Below are 17,117 nucleotides of genomic sequence, written 5' to 3'. Positions count from 1 at the left end.
TCCTGCTACTGCTCAAATTGTTGGAGCAGTTCTGACATTTCACTCACTTACTTCCTGCTTCAAGCTATCTGGTTTGAGGCAAGTGTTGCACAAGATCTTATTCGGATAATTACAGCTCAAATGTATCATAAATACCTTCTTATTGTCATGTCAACACCACTCACCTGAAGCATTAAAAAAACACGAGAGACCCACAGATCATCTGCAGGTGCATAAAAATATTTAAGATCGTGTCACAAATCTGTGCTAATGAAAAAATCTGGAGGCTGTGATTGATGTAAAAAGAGCTTATAATAATCGTAACACTATTAAAAAGGACAAAAATTTCTAAATATTTTCTACTATCAAACAAATGAGCAGATTTAAAGGAACATCTTTAATGATGCTGAACTTGGTTACTTTGGTGGATTAATCCTAGAGGCGATGAGGATTTGGCAGGATTATCATTCACCGGCCCTCCATGAGGCGCACCCTGTCGCGGCCCTTGAGCACTGCATGCCGTGACTGTTCCGGAGGACTGAAGAGAAACAGAGTGCGTGGTTCCTCTAAATCTCGGGCGAGCTGAGACACGTAGACTGAAACTGGGCACAAGCTGGTGAAAGGAACAGGGAGGGAGAGGGTTGTGGGGAAGTATCAGAGGTGAAATTTGTTTTCCTTTCATTCACGCTTCACTGGGCTGAGCCCAGAACCTTTTTTCCTTATATATTGTCAGGTTTTTTTTTTTAATGTATTCCTTTTTTTTCTTTTTGATATGAAGGCTACTGGTTAAATAATAAACTGTAGAACCATCCAAATAAAAAGTTGAATGGCAAAGCGGCGTCATGATTTATTTTTGTAAATAGACATGATGAATTAGGAGCTGATGAAGAGCCGCAGTGAAAAATTGGGAAATATCACATATTCATTTTAAATGAAGAAAAGAACGTGTTGCCTAGAAGCAAGAGCCTGGTTTCTGTGTGAGGGATTCATCGCTGCACCTAATGTGAGGTGGTCTGAACATGTTCCTTTATTTGGCATGATGAAGCAACATCTCCTGGAAAGTTCTCCTCCTCAACTATCCCACGGGAATATCACCACTCATCCATTGAAAAGAGGGAAAGCGAGGGATGAAGGCTGGATGAACTGAAGGAGGAGGAGAGTGGTGATGGGATGTTGGACGGGAAAGGAGGGGAGATGTTTATCGTTTGTGAAGGGATGTTTAAGTGTCATATTCTCGCCCTCATGTTCTTCAGTTTCCACTTTGTCACACAGCTGAAGTCTCCAGCCGAAGAGTTGCGCAGACATCTGAAACATTTAAGCTGATGCTCACGTTGTCGTCTGTGGAATTTGAGCTGTAGTGTATCTGCCTCAGCTTCACGGCCCGCGTGTGTTGTGTTACCGCCTGCAGGAACTCTTCAGTCCCCGATTCTCTCCAGGGTACAGAGGGCTTGAGGCTCCTGTGACAGACTGATTGTGTGTCATCCAAGTTATTATAACTACCTGAGGAACAAGAACAGAGCATGACCTCCTCTGAGTTATAGTTCCCGATGCAGCTTTAAAGAACAGGTCCTACGCAGTGAAATTGATGCACAAATTTCACCTCCACTGGAAACGTGCACACTCCACTTTCCTTCTTCAGTCAATAATAACTCCCCAATCCTGAAACCCAGTGTGCCCATGTGGATATGCAGCCTCAGCTGTGAAGCTGTTGCTTGTTGAGCTTAGCGTAAAGACCTCTTTAATATGTTTCTGGAGGATTGAAGACACCTTACTGACCTTTTATTATGACTGACAATCAAGCAACATCAGCACTCATTTAAGCCTTTCAATCATTTTTATTCTGGTTACAAAGGCAGCGTTTGTGACATGGCTAAGCCAAAGTCCTTCACAGGTGAAGCTCAACAATGTTCTCAGTGAACATTAAATCTTCTTCCCATGAATATTTTCACCATAACAAATGTTTTATCTGGAGTTCTATCATGCTCCTTCGCCCTCTCTGAAAATGTTTTTTTTATCTGCTCAGGACGATCATCTTGCCTGATTTGCTTTTGACTGTGGTGAATAGAGCATTTATTTCTTGTGAATTGTGCATGCTTTGAAGAGAATAGCTCTGGTTATCAAGCAAAACAGAGCAAACCTTTTTGTGGCATTTTCATGGTATGTGAGTTAAATATTGCAAAATGCACAAAGATGGTGAAATGACCTCAATGTCCACACAGACATACTGGCAGTGGTTCATCAATCCCGGTCGCAGTGCAGTCAAGCACATTTCTCTCCCATTAGGTGTGAAAAGATTGGGATTTTGGGTTTCTGGACTGCCGGCGTTATTCTATAACTTTATCTTTGATGCAGATCATTCGTCGATCTGAGACAGAGATAAAATGGTGACACCTCCAGATCTGCAGTATTAGTTTGCATTTGTGTCTCGCTGTAAGCATGTGTAGGTTTCCACTTGTTGAAGATGTGCTTCTTTTTTTGTGCCTGCAGCATTTACATGTCATCATTTGTTATTTTCATACCTGCTCTGTTGTTCATAGTCATTCCATACCAAACTGTTTGACAAAGAAATTAAAGAGCCATCGTCATGAGGACCAAAGCAGGTAGCGGATGGACATTTGCTGCTTCAGAAATAACCCAGGCAGCTGTAAATAGATAAATAGTCCATTTTATATTCAGGACACACCAGAACATTCTTCATTTTGTTTTGTTTCTTCAAATTCCCCTCCAACTACTGGCTCAGGACACAAAGCTCTCAGGCTAAACTAGGCCAGAGAATTGCAGGTTCCCCTTGCCCCAGGTAAGTGCCGTCCTGAGTTCTTCCATTATGCAAATATAAAATCACAGAAACTCTGACAATGGGGGCAGAGCTCCAAAAGTCTTCTTGCTCTCCCTGCCTCTTTATTCACATTAATATCAATGTGACTGCTGTTCTTCTTTCAAGCAGACCCCACCTACACCCTCCAATTTACCTTTCCTTCCAACACCCCTTTTCCTAAACCACCTGCACTCCTCCCCCTCCAGCCTGATCCTTTACTCTGGGCTATGTTCAGTTTCTGGGAGTGGCTGCTGTTGGCTGATATGAGGTGAATTTAAAAAAAGTGAGTGGAGGTAAAGGAGGTGTTGGTGTTATTGGCGGGGGTGTCGGAGAGTCCCTCCAGACTCTTGGAGCCTCTTCTAGTCTATGCCAAACAAGAGTGACTCTACCAGAGAGGTCTCCCCCTCCACAGCAGTATCGTGGCTCCGGTGAGGTCAAAGATCCAGGAAGAGGTCAACAAATAATGCAAGCGCACATGCACCAACAGCAGCTGTGCGCACTGTTTGCACACGTGAATGCTAACGGCACTCTTGCACACTTTTCCATTTTTCAAATTTCAGGTTTTCATGCTCAAAACTCTGGTGCTGAGACTTCATACGAATAAGTTAAATCTGTATTTCGCAGTATCAGTAAAATGTCTAAAACCCTCAAAATACCTGACTCAAAGTCCTATGTCTGTCTTTATTCATATTTGTCATTTTTATGCTGTTTATTGCATTTCAAGAGAATTGTGATCAGGAATAGGAAAACAGTTTTTGACCGGCCAATAGTTTCCTTTCTGTGCCTTTTCGCTCAACAATTCAGATTTTTGTAATAAGGTGGTTCAGGCGTGAATCATTGTTTTACAATGCCGACGACAGTGTTGAAAAAGGAGATATTACGGAAAGAAAACGGAGCAAACTGAAAGGGGAAGCACGGCAGCTTTACATAACTGTGGCGGAGCCTTATGGAAACAGGTGCATCCGTGGAGGATTTTCAGAATGCAATGCACTGTAGGTAGAGATCAACGTGCCTTGGGGCCCACAAACTATGTCAAAATCATGACACATTCCTCCATGACACACCAGGAAGATTTAGAGATAAAGAAAGATGAGCAGATAGGCCTTCTTAAAAAGAGCTGTAGCCGCTTTATTTCTTCCACTCCTTTCACATGTTTACTTGAGTTCAACTGTTTATACTTGCAGCCTCCTGGAGATTGAGGCTTGATCAAAATGTCCTTGAGCTGTTAACTCTGGGGTGAGACACTAGCCATAAAGACACAAAGCAAGGAACCAGACAAGATGGTGAAAGGAGCCAGGAGAAGGAGAAAGAGAAACACAGTGGGAGGAAAAAGGTGACGAGAGACGTTCTTCTGAGCAGCAGTGGTGCGTGGAGCAGAAGCTGGTGCCTCTTTAGCCACCATGCATGGCGCACACACACACACACACACACACACACACACACACACACACACACACACACACGGAGAGATCAGTCACAGACAACAACCCAAACACATGACACTGGGGTTTGGGTTTTTTTATCCAGTCTGAGTGAGTTTCAGGGCATGAAAGGCAATCGTTTGAACATCTATCCTCCTTTCGCCGTCGTTCCCACACTGTTGGATTGACTCAGAATTTCTTTGCATACTCGTGTATCAGTGGGTTTGGAAAGACATAAGACTGAGGAGAGAACAAAGAAGCTGGATGTTTTCAAGCGTTAGCTTTCACACCACTGCCAGGTAAAATGTCAGAAAGTCGAAGAGAGCAAAGATACCTCAGGTGAGACGGAGCATTCACGCCCTAAACGAGCCACCAGAAGAGTCTCATGGATCTGCGGAGCCGCATCTGATCTAAATAGTTGAAGACCAACGGTGGAAATCTGGTTCCATTTAGCCACATTTGGAAAGTTTAAGAGTTTAAGGCCCAAGTTTACTCATTCTTGTGAGGATACACAGTGATTGGTGCACACACACACACACACACATGGGCACACACACAGACACACACACTTTTCTTTGAGTTCGTGCAAACTTGCAAATGCATGCGTGTTAGTTGCAGAGGGTGTGTGAGTGTGTGTGGGCAAACTACTATGATCATGCACTTTTGGGAGATACCACACCAGATCGCCTCAGGACAGACAGACAGACAGACAGACAGACAGACAGACAGACAGACAGACAGACAGACAGACAGACAGACAGAGCTTAATTTGGATTTATTTTAAAATGTTATATATTCTTAGAGAGTATTTTTAATTATGTTGCATCTGAATCATTTGTACAACATTAACAGTGAAAAAAATATTTAATTGATGAATTACATTTCTTTACATTAGAATTTGACATTTTGGGGGGAAATTTCAGGGTGAAAATATTTGTGGCAGAATTTTGAATGAATTAAATAGGAACTTTCATTGAAAATTCATCATAAGAATTTACAGGTTATATAATTCACTGATTTAAAACTCTACATGGTTGTCAATAACAACTGTGAAACCAACTAAACATTTTAATGTCAATCCCAATTCCTGCTGGTCTCAGCTGGTCTCACTAAAATATTCACATTTCCATCTTTAAGTGAAGATAAAAAGACCAAAACCTTTGCATGTCATGGAAATCGAGAGGTAGAGTGAAAAATGATACTGGAACCCATTAACATATTAAAGCTGAGTTCCTGGTCATTAGTAAACCGTTGACACCTCTTAGATTCCCGATCTCACTCTTTTATGCAGGCTGATAATGAGATTCAAAACCCTCCTGCCTTGGATTGTCTTGCAAAGGATGATCACCCTCACGCACAAGCCAGTTTCTCTCCAGCCTGGGAAGAGTTAATGATCCTACACCTGTCCTATCCGACACCTGTTTCAGTCAGCCAATCAGGTGAGAGAGGAAAACTTTGCTGGCATGAAATAAATCTGGGCCGTATCTGAGGAATCACAACACAACTCATCTGCGTGTGTGTGAGTGTGTGTCAGCGCTCTCTTCTGCCAAAATTGACGGCTGACTGACACACAGGAGAAGAAGCTGAAATTAAAGGAAACTATTCATCTCACCTGGACGAGAGAGATGACCAAGGAGACTGAGTAAGTTTGAGGAATTCTTATTTATTTTGCCTTGAAAATCTGATCCTTTCTCATCAAATGGTGCTTATAACCACATGAGAACTTAGACTTTAATATTGCTTTGTCTGACATCCATATTTTGGTCCCATTTAATAGTCTTTATAGTCTAGTCTCTTGGAGAGAAACTCCCATCCTTCTTAGCTGCAATGAGACCCCCATGTGAAAAATCCAGGTTTTTAAGAAAGGGGTGTTTTGCAGAGGAAACTGATACGGATAGCTGAAACACACACACATACACTCGGTCAGGTGACGGCGGTGGTAGCGGGTCTGTTTCGGCGGGTGTTATCACTAACCTAGAGGCCACACAGCACAAAAGGGGACTTGGGAAATAAGAATCTGTCTCCATGAGGAGACAATCAGGGGGCAATGACAGCATGTATTGCATTGAATTACATAATGGTGAAATTCTATACATGCAGCCAGGTGGTTTTAGGGGGAGATGGGGATTCGTTGGTGGGACGGAGTGGTGCTGACTTCCTGTAGCTGATGTAATGTTAAGGTAGAGACAGGTGTATTTGAAAGTAAGTCTATGAAGGTTACTTGGCTCATGTCCCAAATGTGGTGATTCTAGTTTCCCAGTCTTATTAAATGCAACCTTAATTACCTTTTATTTATCCCTGTATGAAATTGAGACATTTTGTCACATGTTCTTTCTCTCCCTGTCGACACTTTTAATTAGCTGTTGACCCAGAGTAAGCCAAAAGCTATTTGTTCATTAGCTGCCACGGCCTACGTTTCAAAAGGGGTCTTATCCTGGTGGGCAGGATATTTACAATGCAATGTCAACGTCTCTGCAAACAGATCTCCAGTCTCAAATCCAGACTTTCCTCCGATTTTCTTTCATTTCTGACATGTGATCTGAAGATCCGCACTGATGTTTGAAATCAGCTTCTTAAAGATCAGGGCAAACATGAGAGTTTATACAGCACTGCAGCTGTGCCTCTGCTGGGGGGCCCTGTTGAGGGGGTTAGCAGTGGGTGGCCATTTGAAGTGATTTGACACAACAGCTTCTGTTGGGTGTTAGTCAGCCCTGTGATTTTGCAATCGAAACCTTCCTTGCTCAGGGGCAAGTGTGTGCAGTGTACTGGGGTCTATTTACAATTACTGAGAAATATTTACATTTGAATGATTTATTTCCTATTTATGCCTCCACACACTTGACTTGTATAATCCCACATTTCTAAATCTGTCTGTCCCTGTCATTTAACTCTGTCCTTTCTGTAGGACTCTGGGACTGGTTTTTCAGAGCGAGAACTTCAACTTTCACCGTTATAGTAACCTCATCATGGACCCCTGGTCCTACATAGACAGCCCTGTTCCAGAGCAGAACCACTCCAAAGCCAGACTTCAGCCAGGAGACGACCTGGCAGCCTTAACCATGCTCTACGAACAGTGCAAGGTATATAAAGTTCAATAACTCATATTTAAAAAGTGAATTATTATTTTTTTAACAAGCTGTTAATATCTTTTCTCCTTTATTATTTCAGAGCCAGAAAGACCAGAAGCTTGTTGCATGCAACCGCATAGGCAACATCTGCAAAACAGAAAAGTACGATTTTTTTTTTAAAATTTTAACTAGAAATATACAGTAGGTGTCATTGCGAGGAAAATAAACTTGAATTAACCTTTACAAGGAACAACATTCCTGTGTTTGAAAAGTGACAAATTAGTAAAAAAAAAAGAAAAAGAGAAAAAAAAGTAGAATTCAATTAATAATCACTAAGCAATTAGAAAGAGAAGGGCTGGCCTTTCCGAGGTCATAAACAGGTGATTGGGTAATCCTGGAGCCAAACATGCTTCCATCCATCTATCTTCCCTCCATCATCACCCCTCTGCCGCGGTTTTAAAGAGTTTCCCAACAGACAGACACTCGTTTTTCCCTCCCTCTGAGCACACTCTTCTCTTCGCCCCTGTCTGCTTACCGGGTGGGTGAGAGATGGCCATTGTTGGGGGGTGCAGTGTTTCCCCTTCAAACATTTGAAGTGGAGAAACTCAAACACGGCTGAGAAAGGAAGGTGGATTAGTAAACAAATAAAAGCCACCCACACTCGGCCCCAGTCTTTCTGTGAGTTCACCCTTGCAGTAGCCGTGTGTGCCGAAAGTTTATAGACCAGTAGTACTCTTACGCAGGTGGTGTGTTTGCGCTGGCAGCCCGCAGGCTTCTGTACTGCTTAAGATGCGCTACAGTTAGTTTGTATTCTTAATCTCCTCTTATCTGGGTGCTGATCTCACATGTCTATTTCATTATTTGATCAGCTGTTCTCCCGCCTGATATTTTAATAACTTTCCCCAACTCGACAGGACTTCCACCAGCACCAATGACTTTGCGCATTTGGAGACGTCCCCCGGCGTCATGAAGATCCTCTCTGAAAACATTCCCATGAGTCACTCTCAGGAGGTCTTGGGTTCCAAACTACACACATCACTGCCCAGCACTGTTCCCGCCACCTCGGACACCTATGCCACCCTGACTAGTGTTGTAACCGACAGCTACGACAAGCAGGAGCTGAACATCATCTTTGACTCCTTGCTGCAAAAGTGGCCGGACACGGGTGCTTTTTCTGATCCCAATTCAGAGGTCTGTTTGGTGCCACCTGTTCTGTGCTCTCTGGTTTTTTCACTGGTCTTTTTTGATGACCCCTGTTCTCATTTTGTGCATTTCAGGTGCTCTCCTACAGTAATCCTTTCCCTGAGCACCAGTCCAGCCCGGTTTACTCTGGCTCGTACTCTGGCTCCCCACCGGAAAGTTTCAGGAATGAGTTCCAGTTCTCCCTGGGAGCTCCCATGGCTTCACCTTACAAGTCCAATGAGGTGCCCATGGTCTATCTGAACAAGGGTCAGTTCTACCCCATCACTCTCCATGGAGTGGACAGCAGTGTGTGCCTCAATGTCACCAAAGTCAAGGTAAGTTTAGACATTTGGGGTTAATGGTAAAAGATTCCATCTATTCATCTCACAGTTGTATTTACAAAGGTCACCAGTTGCATCAATTCTTTGTGTGTGACCAAGCCAGCCCTTCCCAAATATCTGTCCCTCCCTTGGCACCAGCTAAGAAACACTGACTAATTCCACGTTGACACCCTACACGCAGGGCCACAGCCATTGAATCAACGAGCACAAATTATTCCTACAGTGGTGTAATGAGGCCAGAGTTTGACAAGACTCAGTCAAACTCCATTTGTCTGACACGAGCACATGGAAAGAAGAGAGGAGTAAGGAGTGGACTGCTGCGCAGTTTTAAAATGTGACAATCCGTTTCTTTGTTAGACATATCAAATAGGAATACACACGACACACCTACTCACTGCAAATAACCTATGACACTGTGAGGAGAAAAGGGGGATTTGGAGTGATAAATGAAATGTGACGGCTCTTAAAGGAGTCACAGAATTTAACGAATGCCTTTCAGCTCAGTCTTCTTTCGTTGCCTCCTGCAGACGGTGATCATGGCCGTTTTTGAAAATGAAAAGAGTCCAGAAATGCAGCTCCGCTTCTGGAATCACTGGCATGCGCGCCAGCCGACTGTGAAACAGAGGGTCATCGACATAGGTGCATGCTTCGTAAATGGAGGAGGTCTTTGCTCACCTGTTCGGCAGATAGAGAGTTAAAATGTTTTATTTTCTCTTACAGCTGACTACAAAGAAGTATACAGTGGCATCAGCAATATTGAGGAGGTGGCGTTCAATGCCCTCTCTTTTATCTGGAACCCCACTGAGGAAGCCAAGGTAAACAGATCACTGTCAGTCTATGTTGGGGAATTTTTCTGTAAGGACGCTCCTCTGAAGGAGGAAGGAACACAACAGGTGGAGGATTTCAAAGAAGTAGTGAGGAAAGGCAGAAAAGGGAGGTGGTGGCAAGTAAGGGAGTGGTGGCAGAGGGACTGGAAGAATCCCAGAAATGTGTTTAGCCCCGAGGCTCCTGTCACCAACAGCAGGAGTGAGCTACGATGGCTTATTCATGTGGCTCAAGGGCTCCGAGGTGGGGCCACCAAACTTGTTGCAGGTGAAGGAGCAGGGAAAGAAGAAATTCTCAAAAGAATGTGAGGACAGGAAGGCCCAAGGCTGAGTCTTAATTTAGTAAAAAAAAAAAAAAGGTAGAAAAAAACGCACCTAAAAGCTGAGTGAAAAGGGATGAATTGGCCTTCAAATGTCTCTACAAAATGTCTGTGTAAATTCTCAGTCATCCAGGTCATTGTATCCAAGGTTGACAGAGTCTCTACAAAAACGTGAGTGACCATTTTCCCCTTCCTCCAGGTGTACATTGGCATCAACTCCCTGAGCACGGACTTCTCCTCTCAGAAGGGAGTGAAAGGTCTCCCTCTGAACTTACAGATCGACACCTACGATATCAGCTCTGGAACCAACCAGCTCATACACAGAGCCGCCTGCCAGGTCAAGATTTTCTGCGATAAGGTAAGTCTCTTTACCGTATCCTATGCACAAAACTAAAAATCTGGCAGGTGCAAAATGTAACCACACTTTTGTTTTCTTCTCAGGGTGCAGAGAGGAAGATGCGAGATGAGGAGAGGAAGAGAAGCAAAAGGAGGGGAAAGAATGATGCTGGTAAGTTTACATCGGTGATGAATTCCTGAAGAGTAGCCTTTGGAGAGAATAGTTTAACACTCTGGGCCATCCTGTGTATCTTCCCAGTAAACAAGTCCATCGTGAGCAGCTCTATCAGCAGCGAATGCACCTTCTTCCAAACTCTGGATGACCATGTGACCCAGCCGGTTCTCTTCATCCCAGAAACACACATCTCAAGCCTGCAACGCATGGTAGGTCCCAATTTACACAACTTTTCTCTCCTGAGTCAGCCGTGATTCCGACTCCTGCATCCCCACAGGCATGAGACAGGCATGGGGGAAAACCGGTGGGAAAGTGGGCTGGGAAGGGGAGGATATGGTGTCAGCAGATTTAAGCAACAAAGATCAGATGAGCTAATTGGAGTCGAAACCAGCCGCATGTGCATGCCGCTACAGCTACTGACACCAAGCTTCGGCTATGGGGGCTTGTGTGAATGCAGACACACACCTGGTGAACACAGATACCTGACACACACTAATATGCGCCACCCTCACCCCCCCCCATTACTCAAACATGCACGTGAGGGCAAAAACAGCCAGGTGGGAGTGCTGTTCAGACAGGCCAGTGTTCCCACAGAGTGAAGTGGGACATCTCTGAGAAAGTGTGGAATAGACGCCCCAAGCCTTCCCATTTAGTACACGTAAAGACAAAACAATAAACAATAAACTAATAAAACACCAGTTCACTGTGTGGCTGCAGCCCTAACTTTAACCCTTCCACGTTAGGTCAGTAAGATTAAGTAAGAGATTCTTCTATCAGCGTCTGTCCATCAGCCTGCAATTCTTTACGAGGTTATGGGAAAACGCAACTTAAAGTAATGATAACATTCCTTCTTTGTACGCGTAGACACGGTGGGAAGGTGGTGGAGACAGAGGTGGGGGTGGAGGGACCATTAGGCAATCCTGTTATGAGGGCAAAGGTGTTTAATCAGATCTTATTTTCCCTTCTGTCTCTGCAGGCCACCCCCATGGACGACACTGATAGGTAAGCCTGGATGATTACTAAAAAAAAAGACCAAAAAATTGGATTTGTTTATTCCACATATTGATGACAAGCTTCCTGTGCTTACGTAAATGTCTGACTGTTTTTAACAGGAGTGCTCACAAGAGACTGTATCCGGACAGAGAACAGAGCAGCTCTCCACCCAGCAAACAGGCCCGCAGAGACGACACCCAAAGAGGTGGATTAAAAAACATAAAAGAGCAAATGATCGCCTCTTTTTTTCTATGCTTCTGTTGTTCTCCTATGCTAAATAAGTTGTTTCTTGTCCTCATTCAGTTCTCCTGTACGTGAGATCATGCTCTGAAGAGGTTTTTGACGCACTCATGCTCAGCGCGCCGACACTTTCAGGCCTCCGTGAAGCTGTAAGTTAACGTTCAGAGATTCAAGTATCGGCACGAGTATCGTTTTCCCTTGAAGCCGAGGTTAACTCGTGTGTCATTCCTCTCCTCCCAAAGGTTTCAGAAAAATACGGAATGCACAAAGACACAATTGGGAAAATCTACAAGAGATGCAAAAGAGGGTGAGTTGTGTTTTCGGCCTGCCTGCAGAATCACTCGTACAGAGCTGCACCATCTGAAAACTGGGTTAAATCTGCAAAGTCTACCACCAGATAACACGTTAACTGTAAATTTAGGGCTTAGTTTGTGGCTTTAATCTCATACTCCTTTGGGGAAGCTAATGTTGACTGACTGGGTTGGTAGGTTGAGGAATGCGTTAATCGTAGCTCCTCCATGACAGGTGACTGAAGCAGGATGGAAAGATTTCAAAAGTGCTGCCAATGCGTCACAGACGTCTTTTTGTTCAGGCTTTTGTTTTCATTGAGACATGATCAACCTTTTTTTTTAGTATAGAGATATATCTTGTTTTGTCCTTTCAAGCCAACCAAAACTTTTCCATGGGCTAAAAGTGCAGGTGTCACATGAGATTGTTCCATTTTCGAGTGCTGATATAAACGATCGCCTCCTTGTCCTTGCTGATTCATAAAAGACCTGCTTATAAAGTGATCATTATCGCAGCCTGTATTAATTAAAATATACTGCCTCTACTGAATGTCACACAAGTAGGTACTGTCACATTGATGATGGCCTGGATCAGAACTTGGAATAAAAAATAACAGAGGCAATCCAAGGGTAGATGTTAAAGAGAACTTTGTCAGGGACTGTAGCACCTTCGGGCTTTTTTTTTTTCCTCCACTGCTGCTCGCTGGCAGCCAGGGCTTCAGGGGGTGTAGCTGAGCTAACAGGTTGAGTTACATTCTCCCAGCAGTTCCCTCCTCTGTAGCTTTTGTCCTCTGTCAGCTTTGTCACTGCAGACATGATTGCATGAGTACGGTGGTTGGTTAGGTCATTAAATACATGAATGCCTGGAGATTAGTGACCTTATTTGCTTCCCCGGCTAAGAGATACAGTCGCAGATTAGGAACCTGGCACGCTGCTGCGTTTATTATCCTCGAGTGAAAATGACAAATACACAGTGGAACTTCGCTTGACTTGATGCCACATTCTCCATCTTCATGATTTTTTGTTTCTTTTTTTAAAATCAGGATTCTCGTCAACATGGACGACAACATCATTGAACACTACACCAACCAGTCGGCCTTCCTAATAGAGATCTCTGAGCCCGTCGGCGGCCAGTTCCAGGTCACTCTGGCTGAAGTATGAGAGTCTCGTCAGTCTCCGGCTGCCAGTTTGAACCATCGTCTAAGAGCACTGCCCAGTCGCTACAGCAGCAACTGTAGATGGTTAAAACCAAAGAGAACTGAAGGGAGTCTTTGGCTCAAAAAAGTTGGCTTCTCAATTCTGTAAATACCACTATCACTGGTTCTGAATTTATTTGAATTTAATATTGTAACATACATATAGAGCAATTATAGCCTGTACATACATAATGTAAATAGATTTTAATAACACAGTGTTTGTGAAGTCGACATGTTATAACCTGGTTCTCCCCATAAAAAGCTCTGTATTTCAAGTTTGTTTTTATTTTATTTTATTTTTAACTTTACAGAGCTCTGTGCACATTGTGTGCATTATTTCCAGAGGTTGCTACTCTTGTAACTTTCAGCGTATTCGTCATTTCTTCTGCAAGGCTCGTTTGCATTAATCCACACACAACCTGCAAACATTCGTTTTGTTTTCAAACTCCTTTTGCGTTTCATACGAGTCGGTTCCTGCTTGTTTCAGAAGTAAAACAGCCCAGAAATGGGTTAAATTCACAACCAAAGTCAGACATTTCCACCGTTTAAACCGCAACAGGAGTGAGTATTGGCCATCATTTAGCCCTATCTGGACATTTCCTGACTACATGGCGTAACCACAGAGTTTTCCTGGAAACATCACCAAATCCCGAGGCCCGCCAGAGGTTTTTCATAGTATAAATGTGTGACTGTATGTATGTGTGTAGGATTTTCTTCTCATTTCAAAACAACCCTGTAATATTTCATGAATATGCTATGACAAGTCTGGCTGTATTAACATGTCTTCCCTTTTTGTAAGAAAATAAAGAAATTGTATTGGAGATTGTGGGGTTTTTACTTATTTCTGCCAATCATTCACATCTGTTAGCAGGTGTGCATCAGGGGACAAAAACAATAGTGGATAAATTAGACTTTTGAATGAAAGTGCCTGTGGAAAATGCAGACATCCCACACATTCTGCGTCTCTTATATGCGGTAAGCGTAAATTTTTAATAAAAGAAGCGGAGAAAAAAAAGCCAAAACGCACTTCAGCATCAAAAATAGAGCGCGCACACACCCGTACACGCAGCTTGATGCATTTCCCTATTTGGTGACAAACTCAGGGGGTAAAAAAAAGGCAGGGAGGCACTCTGTCCTCGACAAAACACAGGCATCGTCCAATACGTCAAATAAAGAGGCACGTAGGGAGATGTGGCGGCAAGGCTAGCAGGCGGAGAAAGGGACAGACAAAAGGACAGAGACAAAAAGGGAGGCAGAGAGATCTGTTAAGGAGGGACTGATGAGGGGGAGAGGAATAATGAAGAGGTGGCTGCACCATTTGCAGCTACTGAGAGAAACACGCTGTCGCCATTCAGATGAGACGCGAGAGCCAGCCATTGGTAAGCATCAGTCCCCTGAGTGCTGATTACATGGACTCTTTGTGTGTGGGGGTGCGTGTGTGTATGTTTGTAGTTGATGGATTCATTAATAACCTAGAATGATTCACAGTGCGTCCAGCCGCCACCGGGCTCATTCTCCACCGGGCACGTTCTCTTCTTCCACACCTTCACAGCTGAAAGAATCTGCTCGTTGTTGTCGCCGTCAGTGAAACATCGTGCAAATGCAATAAGATGCTTTCAAAAAGCGTGACTTCGGCATGCAGGTGACTGCAGAGAGGTCTCTGTTCTCCATCACGTCAGTCACATCAAAACATTCCAGAGCAGAAGAGGAACAGATGGATGCTGCGAGTGGAGCCGGTGTGATAACACACATGTGAGACAGAATGCAATAGAGGAGAGACATGAGAGTTGTGGTGGTGAAGCAAACAGGCGAATATCAGTGTTCCAGCTAAAATTGTTTAATCCATTTCTTCATTTTTTACTTTTTTGAAGCTTTTGTTTGACTTCATTGCCATATGCAGTATGTTTTATCAAAGACTGTTGTGTGACCAAGAAAACACCCCTTGAAACAATATTGTTTATACATCCTTGGGTTTTCTTGTTTCCATCCCTGAGGGCTTTTTTTCCTCGTCACCCTCCTCCTGAAACACAGGAGGCTGCTAGTTGGACTTTTAACATTCAGAACGGAGACTGTGGTTCAGACGCAGCCCTTACGTAATTACTACCACAACAGAATCTGTTCAAGGTCACAGTTGACTATTGATTGTCAGGCGTCGGCACAATAAAACATCAGCCAGACTACACCTAATTAGCCTACACCAGAGTCTGGTGCATGAGCCTAACTGGGTCTCATGATGGGTGAACACACACATGCGCTGTTGTGGGGAGACTGGCCAAGTTTTGGTTTCCTAGCAACAGAGTAAGGCACTGACTGTTCAGTCTTTTCATGTCCAGCGCACGAGCTGTGAAGTCAGACGTCCTCCTTCTCATCTCTGCTCCTCATCTTGGGCCGCTCCATCACTCCGACGCCAACAGAATCTCCCCCTTTTCTGAGCCAGTCGGACTGAAGATGCTTAATAAAGAGGTAAGGAATCAACTGCACAGGAAAGGGAGTGTTTATGTCTTATGTGGTCCAGATCTTTGCCCATTAATTTCTTATTTTTACAGAAAACCAACTGACTGCCCCCCAAGAAAAGGCATCAGGCTTGTACCCCTTATGATGCACACCCCCGCCTCCATGGTGATGGGGATTGTCTTTGCCCCTCTGGGACTGGTCCTTGTTTTCACTGCCGCCATCACTCCTCAGTGGAGAGAGGGACGGGCACGCCTGGGCACGGCAGCCCCGGGTTTGCTTCTTCGATCGGGAGTGAAAAGTCACGGGACGGGGGTTCGTCCTGGGTCGGCGGAGGCCCTGCTGTTGCACCGCTCTGACGGACTTTGGGAGAGCTGCCTGCAGGTGGAGCACTTGGAGCTGAAGCAGTGCTGGCCTGTGGCGGGTCCGTATCAGAAAGATTCGAGAGTTCGTCTAGCACAAGGCTTAGTCCTCACTTCTTTGTTCCTCTGCGGCACCGGTATTGTACTTGCATGCATTGGAGTCCGCTGCTGGACGGATATACCCCTGAGAGGGGTGGCAGCTACAGGTGGTCTCCTGGTGGTGATGTCAGGGTTGCTCAGCTTGACGGCACTCGGGGTGTACACCCACAACCTTGATAAACTGGGGGTGGCGGCTTCGAATCAGGGCATCAATAACCCCAGATTCCCCCATCTCAGCCTCCACGCAGCCGGATCGCTCTACTTTGGCTGGCTGGGCTCGTGCTTACAGATGCTGGGAGGAGGCGCTCTTCTCTTCAGTTTCAAACAGCCACGATGCTCAATCTGCCCCTCCTGCCCAGGCCAGCACGCCCACCCTGCCTGTCGTTCATGTCCAGAGTTTACCAAAAAGTCCGACACGGATGAATACGAGGTCAGCTGTTGAAAGTCAGATCCATGAGGTGAATTCCAACTCAAGAAATGATGCTGACTCACAGGAAAACACCTGATTTAGGGGCTTTTACATTATCCAGATGAGGGATGTACTTTTTATCATTAAAGGGTAGAGCAGAGGCCCAGATTAGTTCAGAAGAAGGAACACTTGCTGCAACGTGTGGTGAAACCGTCCTTTTGTGTTGCCTTTGTAGCCATGCCTTTGTACTGTTATTTTATATCCTGGCAAAAAACTGAATTGTTACCCATGAGGCCGGTCGAGACATATATTAAAACAGTGTATTTTTGAGTGAATGAGAACGTATACGTTTCCGAGCGTGTCCGGGTGAATTGTGGTACGACTTAACTTGGCGATGTTTCTCATTTATTTACTGTTTTTGTGTGTTGACACTTGATGGTATATTGAATAAAATAAAGTAAACACCACTCTTGTTTAAGTGCTGCATTCAGGTCGTATAGGAGAAACGGGCACCGGTGTAGAGCTGTAAATAGGCTCTGCTGCGTAATACATAAAAGATTTATATAAGAACTACATTTTAGGCAAATCTTCTGCCTAATACTTCAAAAGTATACCCTTG

General features: G+C 44.3%; 2 protein-coding genes across 2 annotated transcripts; both read left to right on the top strand.

Moving 5' to 3' along the window:
* Positions 1 to 5,575: 5,575 nt before the first annotated feature.
* grhl3 (grainyhead-like transcription factor 3) lies at positions 5,576 to 13,998 on the top strand. Its single transcript, XM_057011950.1, has 15 exons — positions 5,576 to 5,857; positions 7,121 to 7,295; positions 7,384 to 7,445; positions 8,198 to 8,474; positions 8,561 to 8,800; positions 9,334 to 9,445; positions 9,527 to 9,621; positions 10,150 to 10,308; positions 10,392 to 10,458; positions 10,546 to 10,670; positions 11,438 to 11,463; positions 11,574 to 11,659; positions 11,758 to 11,843; positions 11,937 to 12,001; positions 13,025 to 13,998. Exons 1-15 carry the CDS (start codon positions 5,841 to 5,843, stop codon positions 13,140 to 13,142), a joined length of 1,710 nt encoding a protein of 569 aa, XP_056867930.1. The 5' UTR covers positions 5,576 to 5,840; the 3' UTR covers positions 13,143 to 13,998.
* A 255-nt stretch (positions 13,999 to 14,253) lies between these two features.
* Positions 14,254 to 16,965, top strand: cldn23l (claudin 23-like). Its single transcript, XM_057011951.1, has 3 exons — positions 14,254 to 14,556; positions 15,511 to 15,640; positions 15,724 to 16,965. The coding sequence occupies exon 3, from the start codon at positions 15,773 to 15,775 to the stop codon at positions 16,529 to 16,531; it is 759 nt and encodes a 252-aa protein (XP_056867931.1). The 5' UTR covers positions 14,254 to 14,556; positions 15,511 to 15,640; positions 15,724 to 15,772; the 3' UTR covers positions 16,532 to 16,965.
* The last annotated feature ends 152 nt before the right edge of the window (positions 16,966 to 17,117 follow it).

This window comes from Takifugu flavidus, chromosome 16 (assembly GCF_003711565.1).
Source record: "Takifugu flavidus isolate HTHZ2018 chromosome 16, ASM371156v2, whole genome shotgun sequence".
Classification (NCBI taxonomy): Eukaryota; Metazoa; Chordata; class Actinopteri; order Tetraodontiformes; family Tetraodontidae; genus Takifugu; species Takifugu flavidus.
The sequence above is the reverse complement of the archived record's forward strand: the minus strand, read 5'-3'. Positions and strand labels throughout refer to the sequence as shown.